The 15,555-nt window shown below is 49.6% G+C and overlaps 1 protein-coding gene across 1 annotated transcript; it reads left to right on the forward strand.

Annotated features, from left to right (window-relative positions):
* The first annotated feature begins 656 nt into the window (after positions 1–656).
* On the forward strand, positions 657–12,660 carry LOC144110928 (neprilysin-1-like). Its single transcript, XM_077643995.1, has 5 exons — positions 657–2,343; positions 5,290–6,437; positions 8,003–8,223; positions 9,501–9,880; positions 12,355–12,660. Exons 1-5 carry the CDS (start codon positions 772–774, stop codon positions 12,658–12,660), a joined length of 3,627 nt encoding a protein of 1,208 aa, XP_077500121.1. The 5' UTR covers positions 657–771.
* Positions 12,661–15,555: the final 2,895 nt, after the last annotated feature.

Consider the following 15,555-nt stretch of genomic DNA (forward strand, 5'->3'; position numbering starts at 1 on the left):
AATCAAGTATGCACCAACTAGCCCAAAAAGAGGTGTTAATGCAAAAAAGAGCCATTGAGTAAATGCCAATGGCTGCCTTTTCATTTTGCTTGGAGGCGTCTATAAAAACGGCAATATGGTCAGGAAAATTATCCAGATACTCCTCAATAAGCCCTTTTAGTACACTGGGAGGCAGATCTTTCGCATTCCCTGGGAGGGTGTCATCAAAGGAGACCACAGTAGCAGCGCGGCGGGGGATAACTGGTACTACAGAATTTATCGATACGGAAATTTTTGACAGCAGGGAATTAGTGAACACAACCTGAGGAAGCTTGCACCTAGGCCAAGAAGTACAAAAGAATAGAGATGGGTTCGTTATGAAAATGGGGTTAGCCAATCCAGGAACACGCTCCAAAGACCTTAAAAACGTCCGCACAGTAAGAAACTGAAACCTCGAATTAAGATCAGGTATCCGCGCCTCGAAGTACAGCCCAGCATGTGCCTCTCCCTTTATGGATTATCTGAAGCACAACCATAAAATTAGATATACACGTCAAGGATTTAATTTTTAATATACCTGCTTTATTTTTCTTTCATATGCTTTCCTTCCAATTTTCTCTCCTATATCTTCCTCTCTTCTGCTTTCCATTTCTCCATTTATTTTTGTGATTTATTTCGCCACTTTTGTGCGCACGACTTCCTCGTCGTCAGTATCATCCTCGCACTGTGCGTGAGCACGAGCGTGGATTTTTACCAAGCCGAAGAAGCAGAAGAACGTCTCTTAGCTCCGTCATGGAAGGCAGCCCCGAAGACAAAGGCGTCCCCAAGGCCCAAAAGAAGCCCGGAGGCTCTAAGTCTGCCCCGAGGACCCCACGCTCCCCAAAAGCTTCCAGGAAGACAGTTGAGTCTCCCATCCAAGTAAGCCAGAAAGGAAAGACCAGCGCTTCCAAGCGGCTAGAGAGCCCGAGCTCACCGAAGCATCAAGAATGCGAGGCCAACCAGCTGCCTCTACAAAGAACGCCCGCTAAAGTTTCGACTCCTAGCTCACCCGGTGTTCTCTCCAGCAAAGGTGGCAGGGAAGATAAGGCTCCAGCATTGCAGCCTGCAGCGAGTCCCCCGTACGCCATCTCTTCAAGTCAGAAGCCGGTTTCTAGCGATAAAGAAACGAAAGCCACGAAGGGCCCAGTCAAGACCGAGAGCATAACCCTGCTTCCGACTTCAAGTGATAGCTCAGCCACTGGCGTAAGCGACGTGCCAGGCAGGAAAGGTAAAGGGTTGGTCTCTTCAGCTGCAGCGAGTGACCCAGCTGGCGTTCCTTCAAACCGAGAACAACAGGCAGGCGTTCGCACAACCAACGTTCAAGAAGTACCGGGAAGGAGCGGGGACCCAGCACCTGTCGGCACTTCAAACGGCACCTTGCCCCTTAGCGCGAACGAATTGCCAGTGACACAAGCAGCACGCCCGCCGGGAGCTGGCCATAGCATCGATGCCCAGCTGCAGACCCCGAAGCCCGCTGCCAGCAAAACGACCCTATCTCTGGACAGTGACAATGCTGAGAAAGTCCCCCAGTCTGAAGAACCTTCAGCGATGGACCCCGAAAACCAAGCCAAGTCGCCCAAAGCACGAGAGAAGAAGCAAAAAGGCGGTGATTCAAGCCTTCCTGAGCGCTCTACAGCACCGACGCAACCAGCTGTCGTCGATGCCCAAAACGTCGTTTCGAACGAGGCAGCGCTGCAAGACGCCGTTAGCGAAGCGCCGTCTCCCAGCGCAGCGGATGCTCTTAGTGCCATTGCCGACCAAGGCAAAGGATCAGCATCCCCGACGGCAACGAATAAGTCGGACATCGTGCCTCTCCTACAAGACCAACTATCAAGCGGGAAGTTAATGAAAGATGGGAAATCACCGTTCAGGGAGTACCAAGGACTTGTCCCAATATCAAGCAATGGCTCGACAATAGGCGTGAGGGTTCTGCCGAGCAACCAAGACAAGGCATTAGACGACGTTCTTTCTAACGAAGAACAATTCTCTGGAGGCCAGGAAAGGATAGAATCGAATATACCCGTGTCTAGTGAGAAGCAAGCTTTGGTTTCGACGTCACAATGTGGTTTGGCCGCTAGCGCCAGCACTCCCACCGCCCTTGCGACCAGCCGGATGGAGCCAGGCCGGACCATCGGCGCTTATCTTCAAGCCAAGATGCCCGTTGTAGGCAAGCCGCCTGCAGCTATGGGCGGCAAGCAAAGTGAGGGACCGACGCCGGCTAGAGGTAGTGACCCCAATTTGCCCCAAAAGACCCCGGAAGCGAAAACACAATCTCCGGTAACGCTTCGCCAGAGCGCGGAAAAACTTCCGGAGAGCCCTAGTCTGGTAAGTTGATTATTTTCATGACTTCACTTATACGAGGTTCCCCGAAGACCTTCACAAAATTTGCCTCAAGTTATTACTCAGCAGCTGTGATGAGATCTCCTCAAACGTACTAAAAAGCGTACTAAAAAGAGAACATGCCCTGACTAGGCCGGGTATTTATTTTCTCAGAAGCCAGCACACTACATACACACGCGCTTGACCACGTGATCATCCTTCAGCAAATGAGCGCAGGGCAAGCGATGAAATGAAACGTTTGCAGACTCCGATCAGTGGAATACTTCAGAGGGCCTTTCCTTAAGCTCCGCGATAGCGTTAATGAGTGCGTTCATTGGCCGGTGTTCCTGGATCCTCTTTGCATATTACTTCGCAGACATGGGCACGGTTCTTTGTTTTATTTTTAATTTTCATCTTATTTACATTTACCACAAGAAGCGCATGGCCTTCATTTAATCATTTCGAACGAACGTCCTGAGGAGTACCGCGCCTGTTTTTAGACCTAAGGGGCAGTATAGTTCGAGTCCTGGCTCGACCACTTTTAGTTTCAGCGCAAAAGCTTTTCCTTCTTCGGAGGTACTACGTAATGCTAGACCAATCAGGAACTGTGCAAACACGCCATCATTGTTTTACTGTGTGATCGTGTCGAGGTGCTCGAATTACCCGCGCGAGGTGATGTGGTTGTGTCGTCATGACTCCACCAATCTCGATTTTCTCGACATGCAACTACGGCGGCTTCTCCTCTGAACGGGACGCTTAAGGCCACCAATTTTAAGCCCGAATTCATCACCGAAAGCTACACATGAGCCTTACCTTTATAAGCTGCTCTCGATATTCAAACAAGCATTGAAATATTAGAAGTTTTCTTTTGGTAAGTACACTTTCATTCCGCCTCTGTGAACTCGTCGAGTTGCAGAGGCGGCCTGGCAGGTTCAGGCTGTTACAACTGTCGCCTTAAAGGGGCCCCGAAACACATTTTCAGTGCATTGTTTTGCTTGTCGGTTGCATAGAATGAGTTATAGTGATGCTATTAGCATCGGTCGTACCGCGTATACTGTGGTTTTTAATATTTTAATTAGCTCGCAAAAACAAATTCGTGGCGCTGACGGTGTCACCATAGAGTGGCGGTTTTTAGCAGCGGATATGGCATCACTTTGCGCTAGCTTGATGATTGAACAAAGAGTAAATATACTGATAATTGTTTAATAACTAGAGATACGTTTTGTCAAGTTTTTGTGTTTTATATTACATTAACAAAACCAGCTTGTTTGCCCTAGATAAAAGCACTACAAATCAAGTAAAACAAAAACACGCCGCCAGAGGCACTGGCTACTTTTTGCATCGAAGGACTTTGCGCATCTCTGTAAACATCCTACGACCTAGCACTAAACATTTATGACTACTCTCTATGTATCTGAGAGCGGCTTTGCGGAATCGATCGGATCGAGCCGTTGCACTCTATAAGTGTTCGTTTCAGTCCCATGGAAGGATGCGTTCGTTTCACATTTAGCAGGCAGTGCGGACCGTCAGTTTGTGGAGAATCACCGGGCGGTGGCGCCAGATGGCGCAACGTTCCCGTCAACAGCGCGCGCTCCTTGCTCGCCGTGGCCAACCAGCGCGCTAGGACGGGCGATGGTTGGCGGTAAGAAGTAGCGGTACGCGCTATGCTAAATGTGTATTGATATCTTGCGCAGGCTGTCACACCGTCACAGTATCTCGCGCTCGAGTTCGGATCCATAAGTAAGGGAACGTCACAGATCACTGTTCCTTTCTGCGCCGTCGACGTGACGGTGAAGCATCGCTGGGTCAGCTGGGCGTTCACACGGTTGTTGTAACCATGCAAACGGCGTCGCCAGCCTTGGCATGAAGGAGTTACAGAGAACAGGCAACCATGGAGTGCAAACTTCCGCCACGTGCTAAGATAGGCTGATGTGATTGGTCGGCCTGGGTGTCGTCATTGGGAGAGTGAAATGGAAATTGGAAGCTGCTCGAAAATTGAGTCGAGGGCAGCATTTTATTTGCTTGTATTTTGAAATTTCTTCATTGAATAACTCCCGTTCCTATGTATCGACTCTCGTAATTCTTTTTGAGTCAGCATCTGTGTGACATAAAGAATCCATCGGAAGCGTAACTGCGGCATCCGTTCAAGCGGTGTTTCGCAGCCCCTTTAAGGGACACACAGACAGCTATATCCAATATCTGTTTTTATTATAATTCGATTCCGTGGCTATCTAGCTATCGGGATGTTTCTTCGGCAGCAGACATGCATTTATTATTTAGGAAATTGGGTATTAAAGCCACCCATTTTCTTTCCCGACACTCGATTAGAACTCGTGACGTCAAGAACGAAAGGGACTCCGTGACCACCGACGGGAAGCGGATGGCGATGTGGCGTAGGCCCAGGGGATCCGCCACCAAAGAACTGTGTTCTGATGTCACTGCCGTTTGCTTACAAGAAGGACCGGCCTGGATTTATTTTACTGGTCGTTTCTAGCTTCTAAAAGATTCGTTTTCAGATAGAGTAGTCGTAGTAACGAGGTAATCAGCCGAGAGAGGCCAATATCGAGTGGTCCTCAGCGTCCCACTAAGTTTGAAAAGCTTCGTAATTATTAAGGGTGCTGTCGGAGACTACTACGTCTGAAATTACGGAAAGGAACAGCGAGGACACAGGACAATAAAGATGAACGACACGGGCGCTGACTAACAACTTACATTTATTCGAAGGTGCACACAAAATATGTAGTCTTCAGGTAACTTATCAGATGAGCCAACGTCAGGGGCGGTAGAAGATTGGCAGTTGGAGTCCAGAGGAACTGGGAATGGAAAGTGCCCGATGAAGAAGAAAAGTTCACAAGGGTGCTCCTGCATCTTCATCGTCCTGCGTCCGCACTGTCGCTTTCTCTCATTTCGTAGTTACTTGACGCTAATTTCCTTCCCTCTCTCCCTCTTCAGTGGACAGCAGTCACCAAGCGCAGTTTTTCAACCAAGGTTTACGCCGTGGTTACCATTGCTGCGCTGGCCTTCGTATCCGTGCTCGCCTTCCTTCTGATTCGCAGCGGGACAAAGAAGGAGGAGAAAAACGCTTGCGCCACCCCAGCTTGCGAAGCCTACTCCAAACACCTGCTCGCTTCCATCAACACGTCCGTCAGCCCCTGCGAAAGTTTCACGCATTACGTCTGCGATGGCTGGCGCAGGGGCCATGAGCTGAGCGTTAACGAGGACTCACTGCAAGCAGTACTAAACCGCCTGTCCCACGTGGTCGCCAACCTCAATGTCCCCGACAGCGGACGAAGCACCGTCGAACACGCTGCGGTCTTCTACCGAAGCTGCGAATGTGTAGGCAGGGGCGAATGTGACCAACTGCCTGACGTCATGTCGGCGCTTGCAGAAGCGGGCATTGTGTGGCCCCGCGTGGCACGTAGTCCGGACGTTCTGCGGACTATTCTCTACACGACACTCCAGCTCGGCTGGGGCGCTGTCCTCACTGTCGAGATCACTTCTCACGGAGGCCAAAAACAGGTGGTTCTGAGAATAGCCGACGAGTTCCGCTTGTTGAAACGGAAAATGGACGAGCACCTTAGTTTATCCGAAGGCGGGCGGAAACGCTATTTCGACGTCCTGAGGGACCAGTTCCTGGCTAACGCGAACGAAAGTATCCCGGAGGACAGCCTTGCATCCTTCGAGGAGACACGTTACGTAGAGCTGTACATATTTAACCCCCTGTGGGGAAGCGTGGATACTACGCCCATAAGCAGAGTACCTGACATCCTGATGAACGGCACTGTGCACGCTGACCTGACTCTAAAACGCTGGATGAAGACCCTGCGAGACTGTGGCGTCCCGCTGGACCGTAAAGATACGATTGTCTTCAGGACTGACGCCTATATTTTCATCTACCACTTAATAAAGCTCTGGGTTGAGCACAAGGAAGAGGCCATGCACCTCTTCGTTTCGTGGTGCACAGTTCAGGTGGCGGCGTTGTTCTCCAACCAGCGGCTACTGGCCAACTTCCATGGCAGCCAAGTGAAGACCGAACTGAGACACGGGATTTCTTGCTTCAGCAAAATATTTCTTATCATCGGGAACGAGATCCTTTACGGGTACGTTGCACTACAGTTCGCTCTTCAACGCGAACGGCTGAAAAACTTGTGATAAAAAAATATTACAGCAATGTGAGATCAATTTCAGCCTCACTCAACTGCGTATGATAATAAGATGTGGTTGTATAAGGGACACAACAGAAAAGTATTTTAGTTGAAATGAACGTTTGTGAGATTGTTTCACGTGGTTAAATTCCGTTCATTATTAAGCGGTTAATTGGGTATTCGTAGATGGGAACATGTAGCACGACGCCAGCGCAAAGGATTTTCCCGACTTAGCACAGGAACGAGCAGACCGCGGCCGACTTTGCGACTTCCACGTAGGGCCAATTCAAATCTGTCCGACTGGGCGGCGGTCGCATTTCGATGGAGGGCCGTCCACCGTGTGATCTCGGAGACCATTAAAGAATCCCAGGTGGTCGAAATGAGTCCCCAACCACAGCGGCCGTCACATCCTGAGTCGCTTTGCGATGTTAAACCCAATAAAAACCTTAAGGAAAAAGCTTACCCGAATATTTTGGACGGATGTTAGTCTGTTTGGATTGCATACCATACGAATAGACAAGCGTCAACCAAATCAAAGCTTCTCTTATACTGCCTTCGTATGATATATAATTTTTTCTCTTTTTACTATTCTTTCTTTGTCGAGGACGAAAGTCCACTAAACGTGTATAGCTTCAATCGATATATTGTATATATAGACAGTTTGTAGCATTTGCATTGCCTCTGGACACGTCTAATGCAATTAGGAGGCTTCACCTCCGCTGTGGCATGTCCAACACACAAAAAGTGAAAATAAACAGATGTTGACGAACTCCTCCCTCTGCCTATTTAAGCAACTATACACTATGGGACCACAGACAAAGCGAGACCTGCTGCTGAGTGCCGACGACCTTGCCACTCCTAAAGAAGGGACCGACTTGGTCCGCAAAGTTTTGGATTCTTTTTCAACCCTTAGTTTGTGCTTCCTTTTCTTGAGACCTCATGCGAGCCCGTCGAGCCCGTACAGTTGAGCAAATGATATACGTATTAGCACAGCCGAGAAGTCAGCATGTATATTTTCCTCAGAACGTGTAAAGGCTGCCGATGGGCTAGCAAATAATCCATTCATGATACTGTGCCCACAGCGCGTCTCAGCACATCGCACTGCGTACTCGTACGAAGCCTTAGACTATTTTCAATATTTCGGCTGCATTTCGTGCGCAAACGCTCCAAGAAGCAGAGTACAGTCGAGGTGGCGTTGGTTTTGCGGTGCAGGGTCGCGAATAAATTAGTAGAATATGCGATATTAACACAGCGACTGGGATGAAGCAAGCGAGCAAGGCGAAGTTAGAACCGGAAGTAGCGTTAGCCGGCGACCTTCCCATGACACTTTCCTTTGACTCCGGAAACGCAGCTGACCGATTGTTTAATGAGCGCAGGCGAATTTCACGTGGTGCTCCATCTTTGCCGATTTCTTACGCATTGTTTCAAAGTTAAAACACAGTACGAAAAATTTTGTGTCTTCTATCCTTTTAAGTTCTATTTTCTTTGTTAAGTCGGTTGGTAAAAACCACACTTTCCAGGTATAGCAGCAACTTCCTTCCCAACACCATGCGCCCAGCGGCAGAGGAGCTTGTCCTGGACGTCCGACGCACGTACCATGACCGACTTCTCCTCTGGGAGCACCACAGAGAGAACATCACTGTCGTCCGTGATTGGAAATCGACCGCCGTGACGCTAGCCTATTTCTACGAACCGGACGGGCCGAAGTCCAATAGCCAAGCTTGGACGTCCGCGCAGAAACGTGCGTAAACGTCCCGTCTAATCGTCTTCGGTGCATTTATTGGGACCGCTGTGCGAGAGGATTTCTCCCGCGGGAAAAGTCACGACATCGGCTTTGAGGTCAAAGTACGGCGTGGCCAAAAACAAAAAAAAAATCAGCCGGCGATTACGCTCCTCGGTAATGTAATTTTTGAGCGCAGCATGCTATGGTACTCTAACCGCAGGCGACCGCATAAGGAACACGCAGTGACGAAAGTAGGCGACCTTCTGTTCTGACCTGGGCAGTAAGCGCAGCGTTCCGCTGCCGATGAGCTAGGAACTTATTGATGAGAAGGGCCTAATCTTTCGATGCTTAGCAACATCTTGCTTAGCAACATCTTGCTCTTAAAGTACGTTCTGCACTCGCACCTAGTAGTTGAGACTCCCATTAGAAACCAATGGGGATCGTTTTTTGCATTAAATAAATTGTTACGGTGCAGCCTTAAAAAATGTGAAAAAACTGCATCATAAGCAAGATCCAATTGAAAAATGGCATTTTCTAGAAATTTTGGGTATGTCCGGGCACGATTATTTACCACAAAGACTAATTGTGCATAATGCCAAGACCACATTGAAATGGTAATCATGACCGGATGAAATTATTGGACGCTGAACTTATCTTTCGCGAGTGGACTGTGGTGCTAAAAATTGAGAGGCAGAGACGGAAGCGTTTACGGGTAATTGAATTATCCAGGTAGCCCAGTCAGTGCGGTAGAGCACCTCTACACTTGGCAGTAGAGCACAGATTGCGATTAGCTGCTGCTGATCGTCTAGCTGGAAGAAGCAAATTTAGTAAAGAGATTGTTCCCACCCACAGGTGTGAAGCTCTGTGCCAGATTAAGAGGCCAGTTCAAAAAACAAACAAACAAACAAATGTAGCCATTGACTTGTGTTGTCTCACAAAAGCAGAGGGCGAAACATGATGCCTCGTTCGGTATATACTTTCGGCGCTATAGCCAGAATCTTGATCTTGCACAACGCAAGACTACACTGCAACTAGTTAGGACACAACTTTAATCACGATTAATTTGAAAATGAAAACATATCACTTCTAATTGTTGGGTTTCCTCAAATCATCTGTCATCGCACAATGTCCGCAAATGCTTGCCAATTACCATACAAAGGAGCAAACTTTCTGCGCGAGATTTTGAAGCTTCAATCTGGCGTCAACTAACTTAACCTGCATTTCGCCTCTGCTAGGGCACAACCCAGAGGCTGATCGACAAGGTGCGTACAGCACTCCCTGTTCTTTCGATGTAGGCGCTGAGGAGCATAACCACGAAAGCGAACAGAAGCCAACGTTCAAGAGCGACGCGCTCGTCGCGAACTGGCGCATGGTCGTCCAAGGCCTTTTCGGTGACATGACGTCTTTCCGTCTGTCAGCGGCCATCATGGACCGGCACCAGTATTTGCTCCGCTTGAGCGGAGAAGGTTCTCCCGACCTGGCCCTGATGCCGTACGCCTTCACATTCCCCTACTTCGACCAGGAAGCCGCGCGAGCCTTCAACTATGCCGGAGTGGGCAGCAAAGTGGCGGAGGGCCTCAGCAGGCTCTTTGTCGACGCCTATATCGGCCCAAGACGTGTCGGGAAAGTCGTCAATGAGTTCTTCGCCTGCATGGAAAAGAGCATTCCCAACAAGGCAAGTGTTAAATTGTGTTCAGGCCACTAGGCAAGTGAATGTTAACCCGTTTCCAGAACATGGGAACCTACAAACGCCCTCGCTTAAAACCCCATTTAAACACGAGATTGTTCTGCCGCAAACGACTCGTTTACTACAATGCACATGTGCATTTAGAGCCCAAACGCCACAACTTGACATTTTTTCGTCCGCATATAGTAGAGCTTGCCTGGATTATCGTCTCAAGTCGAAGCTCAACAATATAACAATAAGGATAACTTCAGTGCTTGCTGAGCATATATGCCCAGAGGTGCATAAGAGTGACGTGTGCAGATTATGCGCGAAGGAGCGGGCCACTGCGGCCCACATCCTGTGGAACTGTGAACTTTATCTGTGGGAGGCCAGTGCGAGAACAACGATCCCGCCACAATTTGAAGCTGCAGCGCGGAGTGGAGACTACGACACCCAACTTCAGGCTGTCCAGCAGGTCGCGGCGGCCCTCGATGGACAGCGACCGGGGAACTCAGCGGAGGAGGGCGCAAGCGTTACGCTACCCGCGGATAGTACCCGGATGCAGTATTAAAGGCGCTGACGTGACGACGTCCAGGCCGCGTCGCGGTAACTCGGCACCCATGTTAGGGTAGCCATACCGACTGCAGGCGCTCAATAAAGTTGACTCTCTATATATAACAATGAGGACCCCCACCCCCAAGAATGTCTCCAAACGCAGACGCTCTACCCAGTGACAGCACTGACATACAGGGGATGTCTCTGCGAAATCTTAAAAGGACTTGCGGATATCCCCAGTTAGTGCGGAGAAACGTCAGCGCACATCCGTCATATACCCTTCTGGCCGCACTTTCTGTATCCAGTAGTGGTCCGCAAAATGTCCCCGATGACTTTCATAGGCTTTAGCAGGGACATATCGGTAATTGGTAAAATAGCGGTAAATTTCCCTGAGGATTTTTATGGGCCCAAGAGAAAAGCTGGTCGGCCCACGTGAAAAATAATCGCAAAGCCTAACTGCAGAAACGACTGCAGCTGATTAAGAAGGTTTTGCTATGACATTGCTATAACTAATAACATATTGAGCATACATCCATAGAACGAAGAACTGCCACGAGCTTATATGTACTCGTATAAAACCCGCCTTTTGGAGCCAGTGGCTCTTGCACGTTAAGCAATATTATTTCAATGAGTTGTGAATCTGCGATGATACAAACGAGAAAAGTGAACGGACCACGTTGCAGATACCTTCTTTAAAAACTTCCGAGTCCACTCTGCCACCTTTGTCGCGAACATGAACAAAACGTAATGAGGCGTGATTCAAGTAATTGTACGCAATATCACCCGAACAGTCTATCAACTGGATAACATGTCAGGAGATTTCTGTAGAAAGAATACTCGTAGGCATATCAAGTTAGGATATTCATAGGTGAATGTCCAGACATCCAAAACAAGGATTTGCCACAGACATCCCTCGCAAGTACTCATAGGTGTTAGAATATTTGGCTATGATTCGGATATCGCTGGGACATGGTGCCACTAGGTACAGATAGTTGTCCGTCTAGCGGACACACCTTGCATGGTCGCGTGTGCAGGTGGATGGGTTATTCAGCTATGTTTTCCCCCTCAGCCGTCGACCGGGATCTCTTGGATCTCAGCAGCGGCAAGGGCGAGACGGATGACTTCTCGTTGTTGATTGTGGTCCTCGTTGTGAAGCAGTGCCTCCCAGGACTCATCTGTTCTGTCAAGTTGTCCAAAGCTCGGACATGTCCATACCATATGGATCATGTCCGCTATGCCGTCGCAACGTTTGCACCAGGGGCTGAAAATCTCAGGGTGCCACTTGCTATAAAGCTGAGGGTTAGGGAATACTCCGGTTTGGAGCTTGCGCCACACAACCTCTTCGTTTTTAGTTAGCTGCTTACTTGCCGACGAGAATGCATTTGTGCGAGAGAGGCGCGGTGTTCCGCATGCGAAAAAAAGATGAAAATTGGTTTTGAGGAAACGAAATGACGCAGTAACTGTCTCACACATCTTGCTAGACACCCGAGCAGCGCCGTGAGGGAAGGGATAAAGAACGGAGTTAAAAAAGAATGGAAGAAAGAGGTGCCGTAGTGGAGGTCTCCGGAATAATTTTGACCACCTGGGAATCTTTAATGTGCACTGACATCGCACAGCACACGGGTGCCTTTTTGCGCATGCGTGCCGAGATTCCGTTTCCCCGGGGAGCTACTTGACGCTCTTGCAGCGGGAAAAAAAAGGTGCGTTAAGCAGGTGTGAGTACAGAAGGTGCCCAAATAGGGTGTGTGGGTGGAAGCGAGGGAAGAGGATCCAGCGGCGTGCACAGAGGACGACGATGACTACGTTATTTCGAAGAATCTTCCATGTACAGCTTTCGTTATAAAATGATGCACTGGATGTAGGTATTCTTCGAGTAGTGCTATGCTCCACCTTCTCGTTCAAGCGTCAACTCTTGCTTGCCACTGCAGCTCATTCGGCATAACTACGCTCAGCACATGGAGCCTGTGTCCCTGATGATCGCGCTGGAGGCCTACCGGGCTGACAGGGAAGCACTGGGGCGCGACCGGCGTGTGGTGGGGCTGGAGTCCCTCTCCAGCGACCAGCTGTTCTTCGTGGCCGCCTGCTTCACGCGTTGCCCGGGAGAAGAGGGTTACCTCCGCGTCTCTCGGGTGCAGTGCGACGACACCTTCAAGCACGTGCCCGAGTTCGCTGCCGTTTTCCGGTGCAAGCCCGGTACGCCCATGAACCCGGAACACAGGTGCAAGCTTTTCTGACCATCGGAACAACAGTCCAGGGAGAGTCTGCTACGGGACCACGATTTCTTCAGGATGTCCTTATGCATGGCTGGCAACTCTGGGCTGAATATTTGTAGTGCGCATTCAGTTTGTTTTGATTCGCGATGGAAACTTCAGCCGCCTGCATATTTATTTTCGTTGTGTTTATGTTGTTACTTTTTTATTGGACCATATCGTCAACACTGTGGCTATGTGGCAAGAAGACCATGCGGTTGTGACTACACCTGAGATATGTTTTGTACTAACTGTTCAGTACTCTTATTTCAATGCACCTGGATGTTATGTTCATTTGGCGTTCAGATATACTGGGCCCTGTAAAGCTTTTTTTAGAGAGAGCGAGCTATATCGCATTGTGCTTTTATGACTTACGAATATGGAAACGCGTTTAAAACCTAGCTTCATCTTCACTGCCGAAGAGGGGATTTCCTCACGTTATACACCATGGTGCTGCTACTTTTGGCACCGTTTTACGCCCGTAGTTGTAGGCAACAGCGCGATAAAGTTAATATCGCTTTTCGTCTTTCTCCAGCTGATTTACTCTTGTCTGACGTAAGCTGCCTTCACTTTGACTGTCTACAACAGTTCTGTATACTCTTCGAAAGCTGTTATACCGCTGTGCCACTTGCACCGACTGTTCTGTTTTGTTGCACATCTGGCCCTTATAAACACTAAAAAGAGAGCTACGGCATGAATAAGGATGACCCATGTTTGGTCGAGAGGCCCCAAAAGTTACCTAAAATAGGTTCCTAAGCATTCGAATGGTGTGCTTCCTGTAGAGAGAGTACACCTTTCAAGTTCAGTATGAGTCCATGCTTCCTTTGTATACCATGCATGCTTTCTCCGTGTAACTGGGGCCCCGAGTGATGCATGTCAATCAATGGCTGTGTATGCATGGTAGAAGCGGAGGAGCCTTTTCATTGTATTCTGTTCGACTCGTGAGGCCAGCGAGCTCCAGTCGATGCGCAATGTTTCCTGCGTGCCTGCTTAAAAGAAAAGACCGTCTCCAGAAAAACTCCAAGGCAGTTGCAGACGCGGGCTGCACTGCTATGAAACATCCTCGTCATCGGTACCCGCACAAAGTGGTCGGGAAATTTTTCTGTAGCCCGGCTAATTTTTGGACCTCAGAGCCGTCACTAGGAGCGTGGTCCCACAACGTAAATAGGCAGACGGCATGCTGCTGCGTGACGCTGTATAGTAGAAGTCAGTAAGAAAATAGAACTCCCTGTGTAGCAGCAGATGTGTAACAGCCACAGTTTCGTTTTTAATTCCGTTGTGGACCAATTCAAGAGGCGCCTCCTGCGCACAGGTAAAACCATCTTAGTCATACTCCTAGCTCAGTTTTGTTTTTGTGCATCTTCATAGTTATTTCTATGCGATGGAGTTAGAAGCCTCATCACGAAAAAAAAAAAAAACATGCCGTGGTTAGTCACAAAATTAGCGGATCGAGACCATTAAGTCACGGGCCGGATCACTGATATTGCCGAACAGTAATCAGTCGCCGAGGTGCGCGACGTCATGAGGAGGAGGTAAACTTTTTTAAAGGAGAGATGTCATGTTCCCCTCCCCACCGCGGCGAGGGGAAAGTCACCCCGACCTGCGACGTCATAAGGCCACGTGACATGGCTGATTTTGAAGGAGAGCTGGCAGTTGGCAGGTGTGCTGATCACGTGACATGGCTGAGCGCAGTGGCGGGCTCGGCGGTTGCTGGGCTTGATCCTGTAAACTGAAAATAGGTTCTTGAGGAAAACAAATGGCGCAGAAACTGTCTCGCTTATCTAGGTGGACACCCGCACCGCGCCGTAAGAGAAGGAATAAAAGAGGGAGTGAAAGAAGAAAGGTGCTGTAGTGGAGGTCTCCGGAATAATTTCGACCACCTGGGGATCTGTAACGCGCACTGACATCGCACAGCACACGGGCGCCTTTTGCGTTTCGCGTACATCGAAACGTGGCCGCTGCAGTCGGGTTCAAACCCGGGTACTCCGGCTCGGTAGATGAGCGCATTAACCGCTGAGCCACCGTGGCGGGTCTCAATCCTGTGCAGACCTGCATTTTACGTGGAAGTGCGCAAACGCATGAGTCTTTCGTCCGTTTGCGCTGTTCCGCCCAAAACGCTTTACCAACTGTCCATCCTACTCCTGTGCTGGAATTTCAGGAGAGCAAGCTGCCGGGCTAGTTGGTGATGCATGTCGTAAACTACGAAGCGCAAACTACCGGATGAGGGACAGAATGAGGGACACAAAAACGCTCGTGAACCTCGTTTTTGTGTCCCTCACTCTGTCCCTCGTCCTGTAGTTTGCGCTTCCTAGATTACAACTGTGCAGGCATGTCTATACAGCTCCGCGTACCAGGTTGCAATGAAGCCATAATCAACGCCGCGTGTGTCTACAATAGTGGAAAATGTCGGCAAGTGGAGTGGGCAACCACGGAAGTCGGTCGCTGGAGTACGGGCGACTGCACAGGCTCAGCGTACGCGGCAACCAGCAATGACAGAGGAGGAGCAGGGAGAAGCAGAGCGCTACTGCGCCACGGCGCGCTCCCTTCGAGACAGGCCGTGACTGCTCATTCGGAGATCGCTCTGAAGGCGCCAGATGGCGGTGAACTAGTTGCGCGCCTGCCGCATCGGGAGCAATCGGCGCGTGCGCACTGGCGGCTCTGCTATAGCTTGCTAATGTTGGTGTAGCGCAGCCCTTGGATCCGTCTTCGGGAATCCGCGACCGCGGCGGCTGCGTTTTGATGTAGGCGAAACGCAAAGTCGCCCGTGTGCTGTACGATGTCAGTGCACGTTAAAGATCCCCAAGTGGTCGAAATTATTCCGGAGCCCTCCACTAAGGCACCTCTTCCTTCTGTCAGTCCCTCCTTTATCCCTTCCTTTAC

The sequence above is a fragment of the Amblyomma americanum genome, chromosome 11 (genome assembly GCF_052857255.1).
Source record: "Amblyomma americanum isolate KBUSLIRL-KWMA chromosome 11, ASM5285725v1, whole genome shotgun sequence".
NCBI classification, from domain to species: domain Eukaryota; kingdom Metazoa; phylum Arthropoda; class Arachnida; order Ixodida; family Ixodidae; genus Amblyomma; species Amblyomma americanum.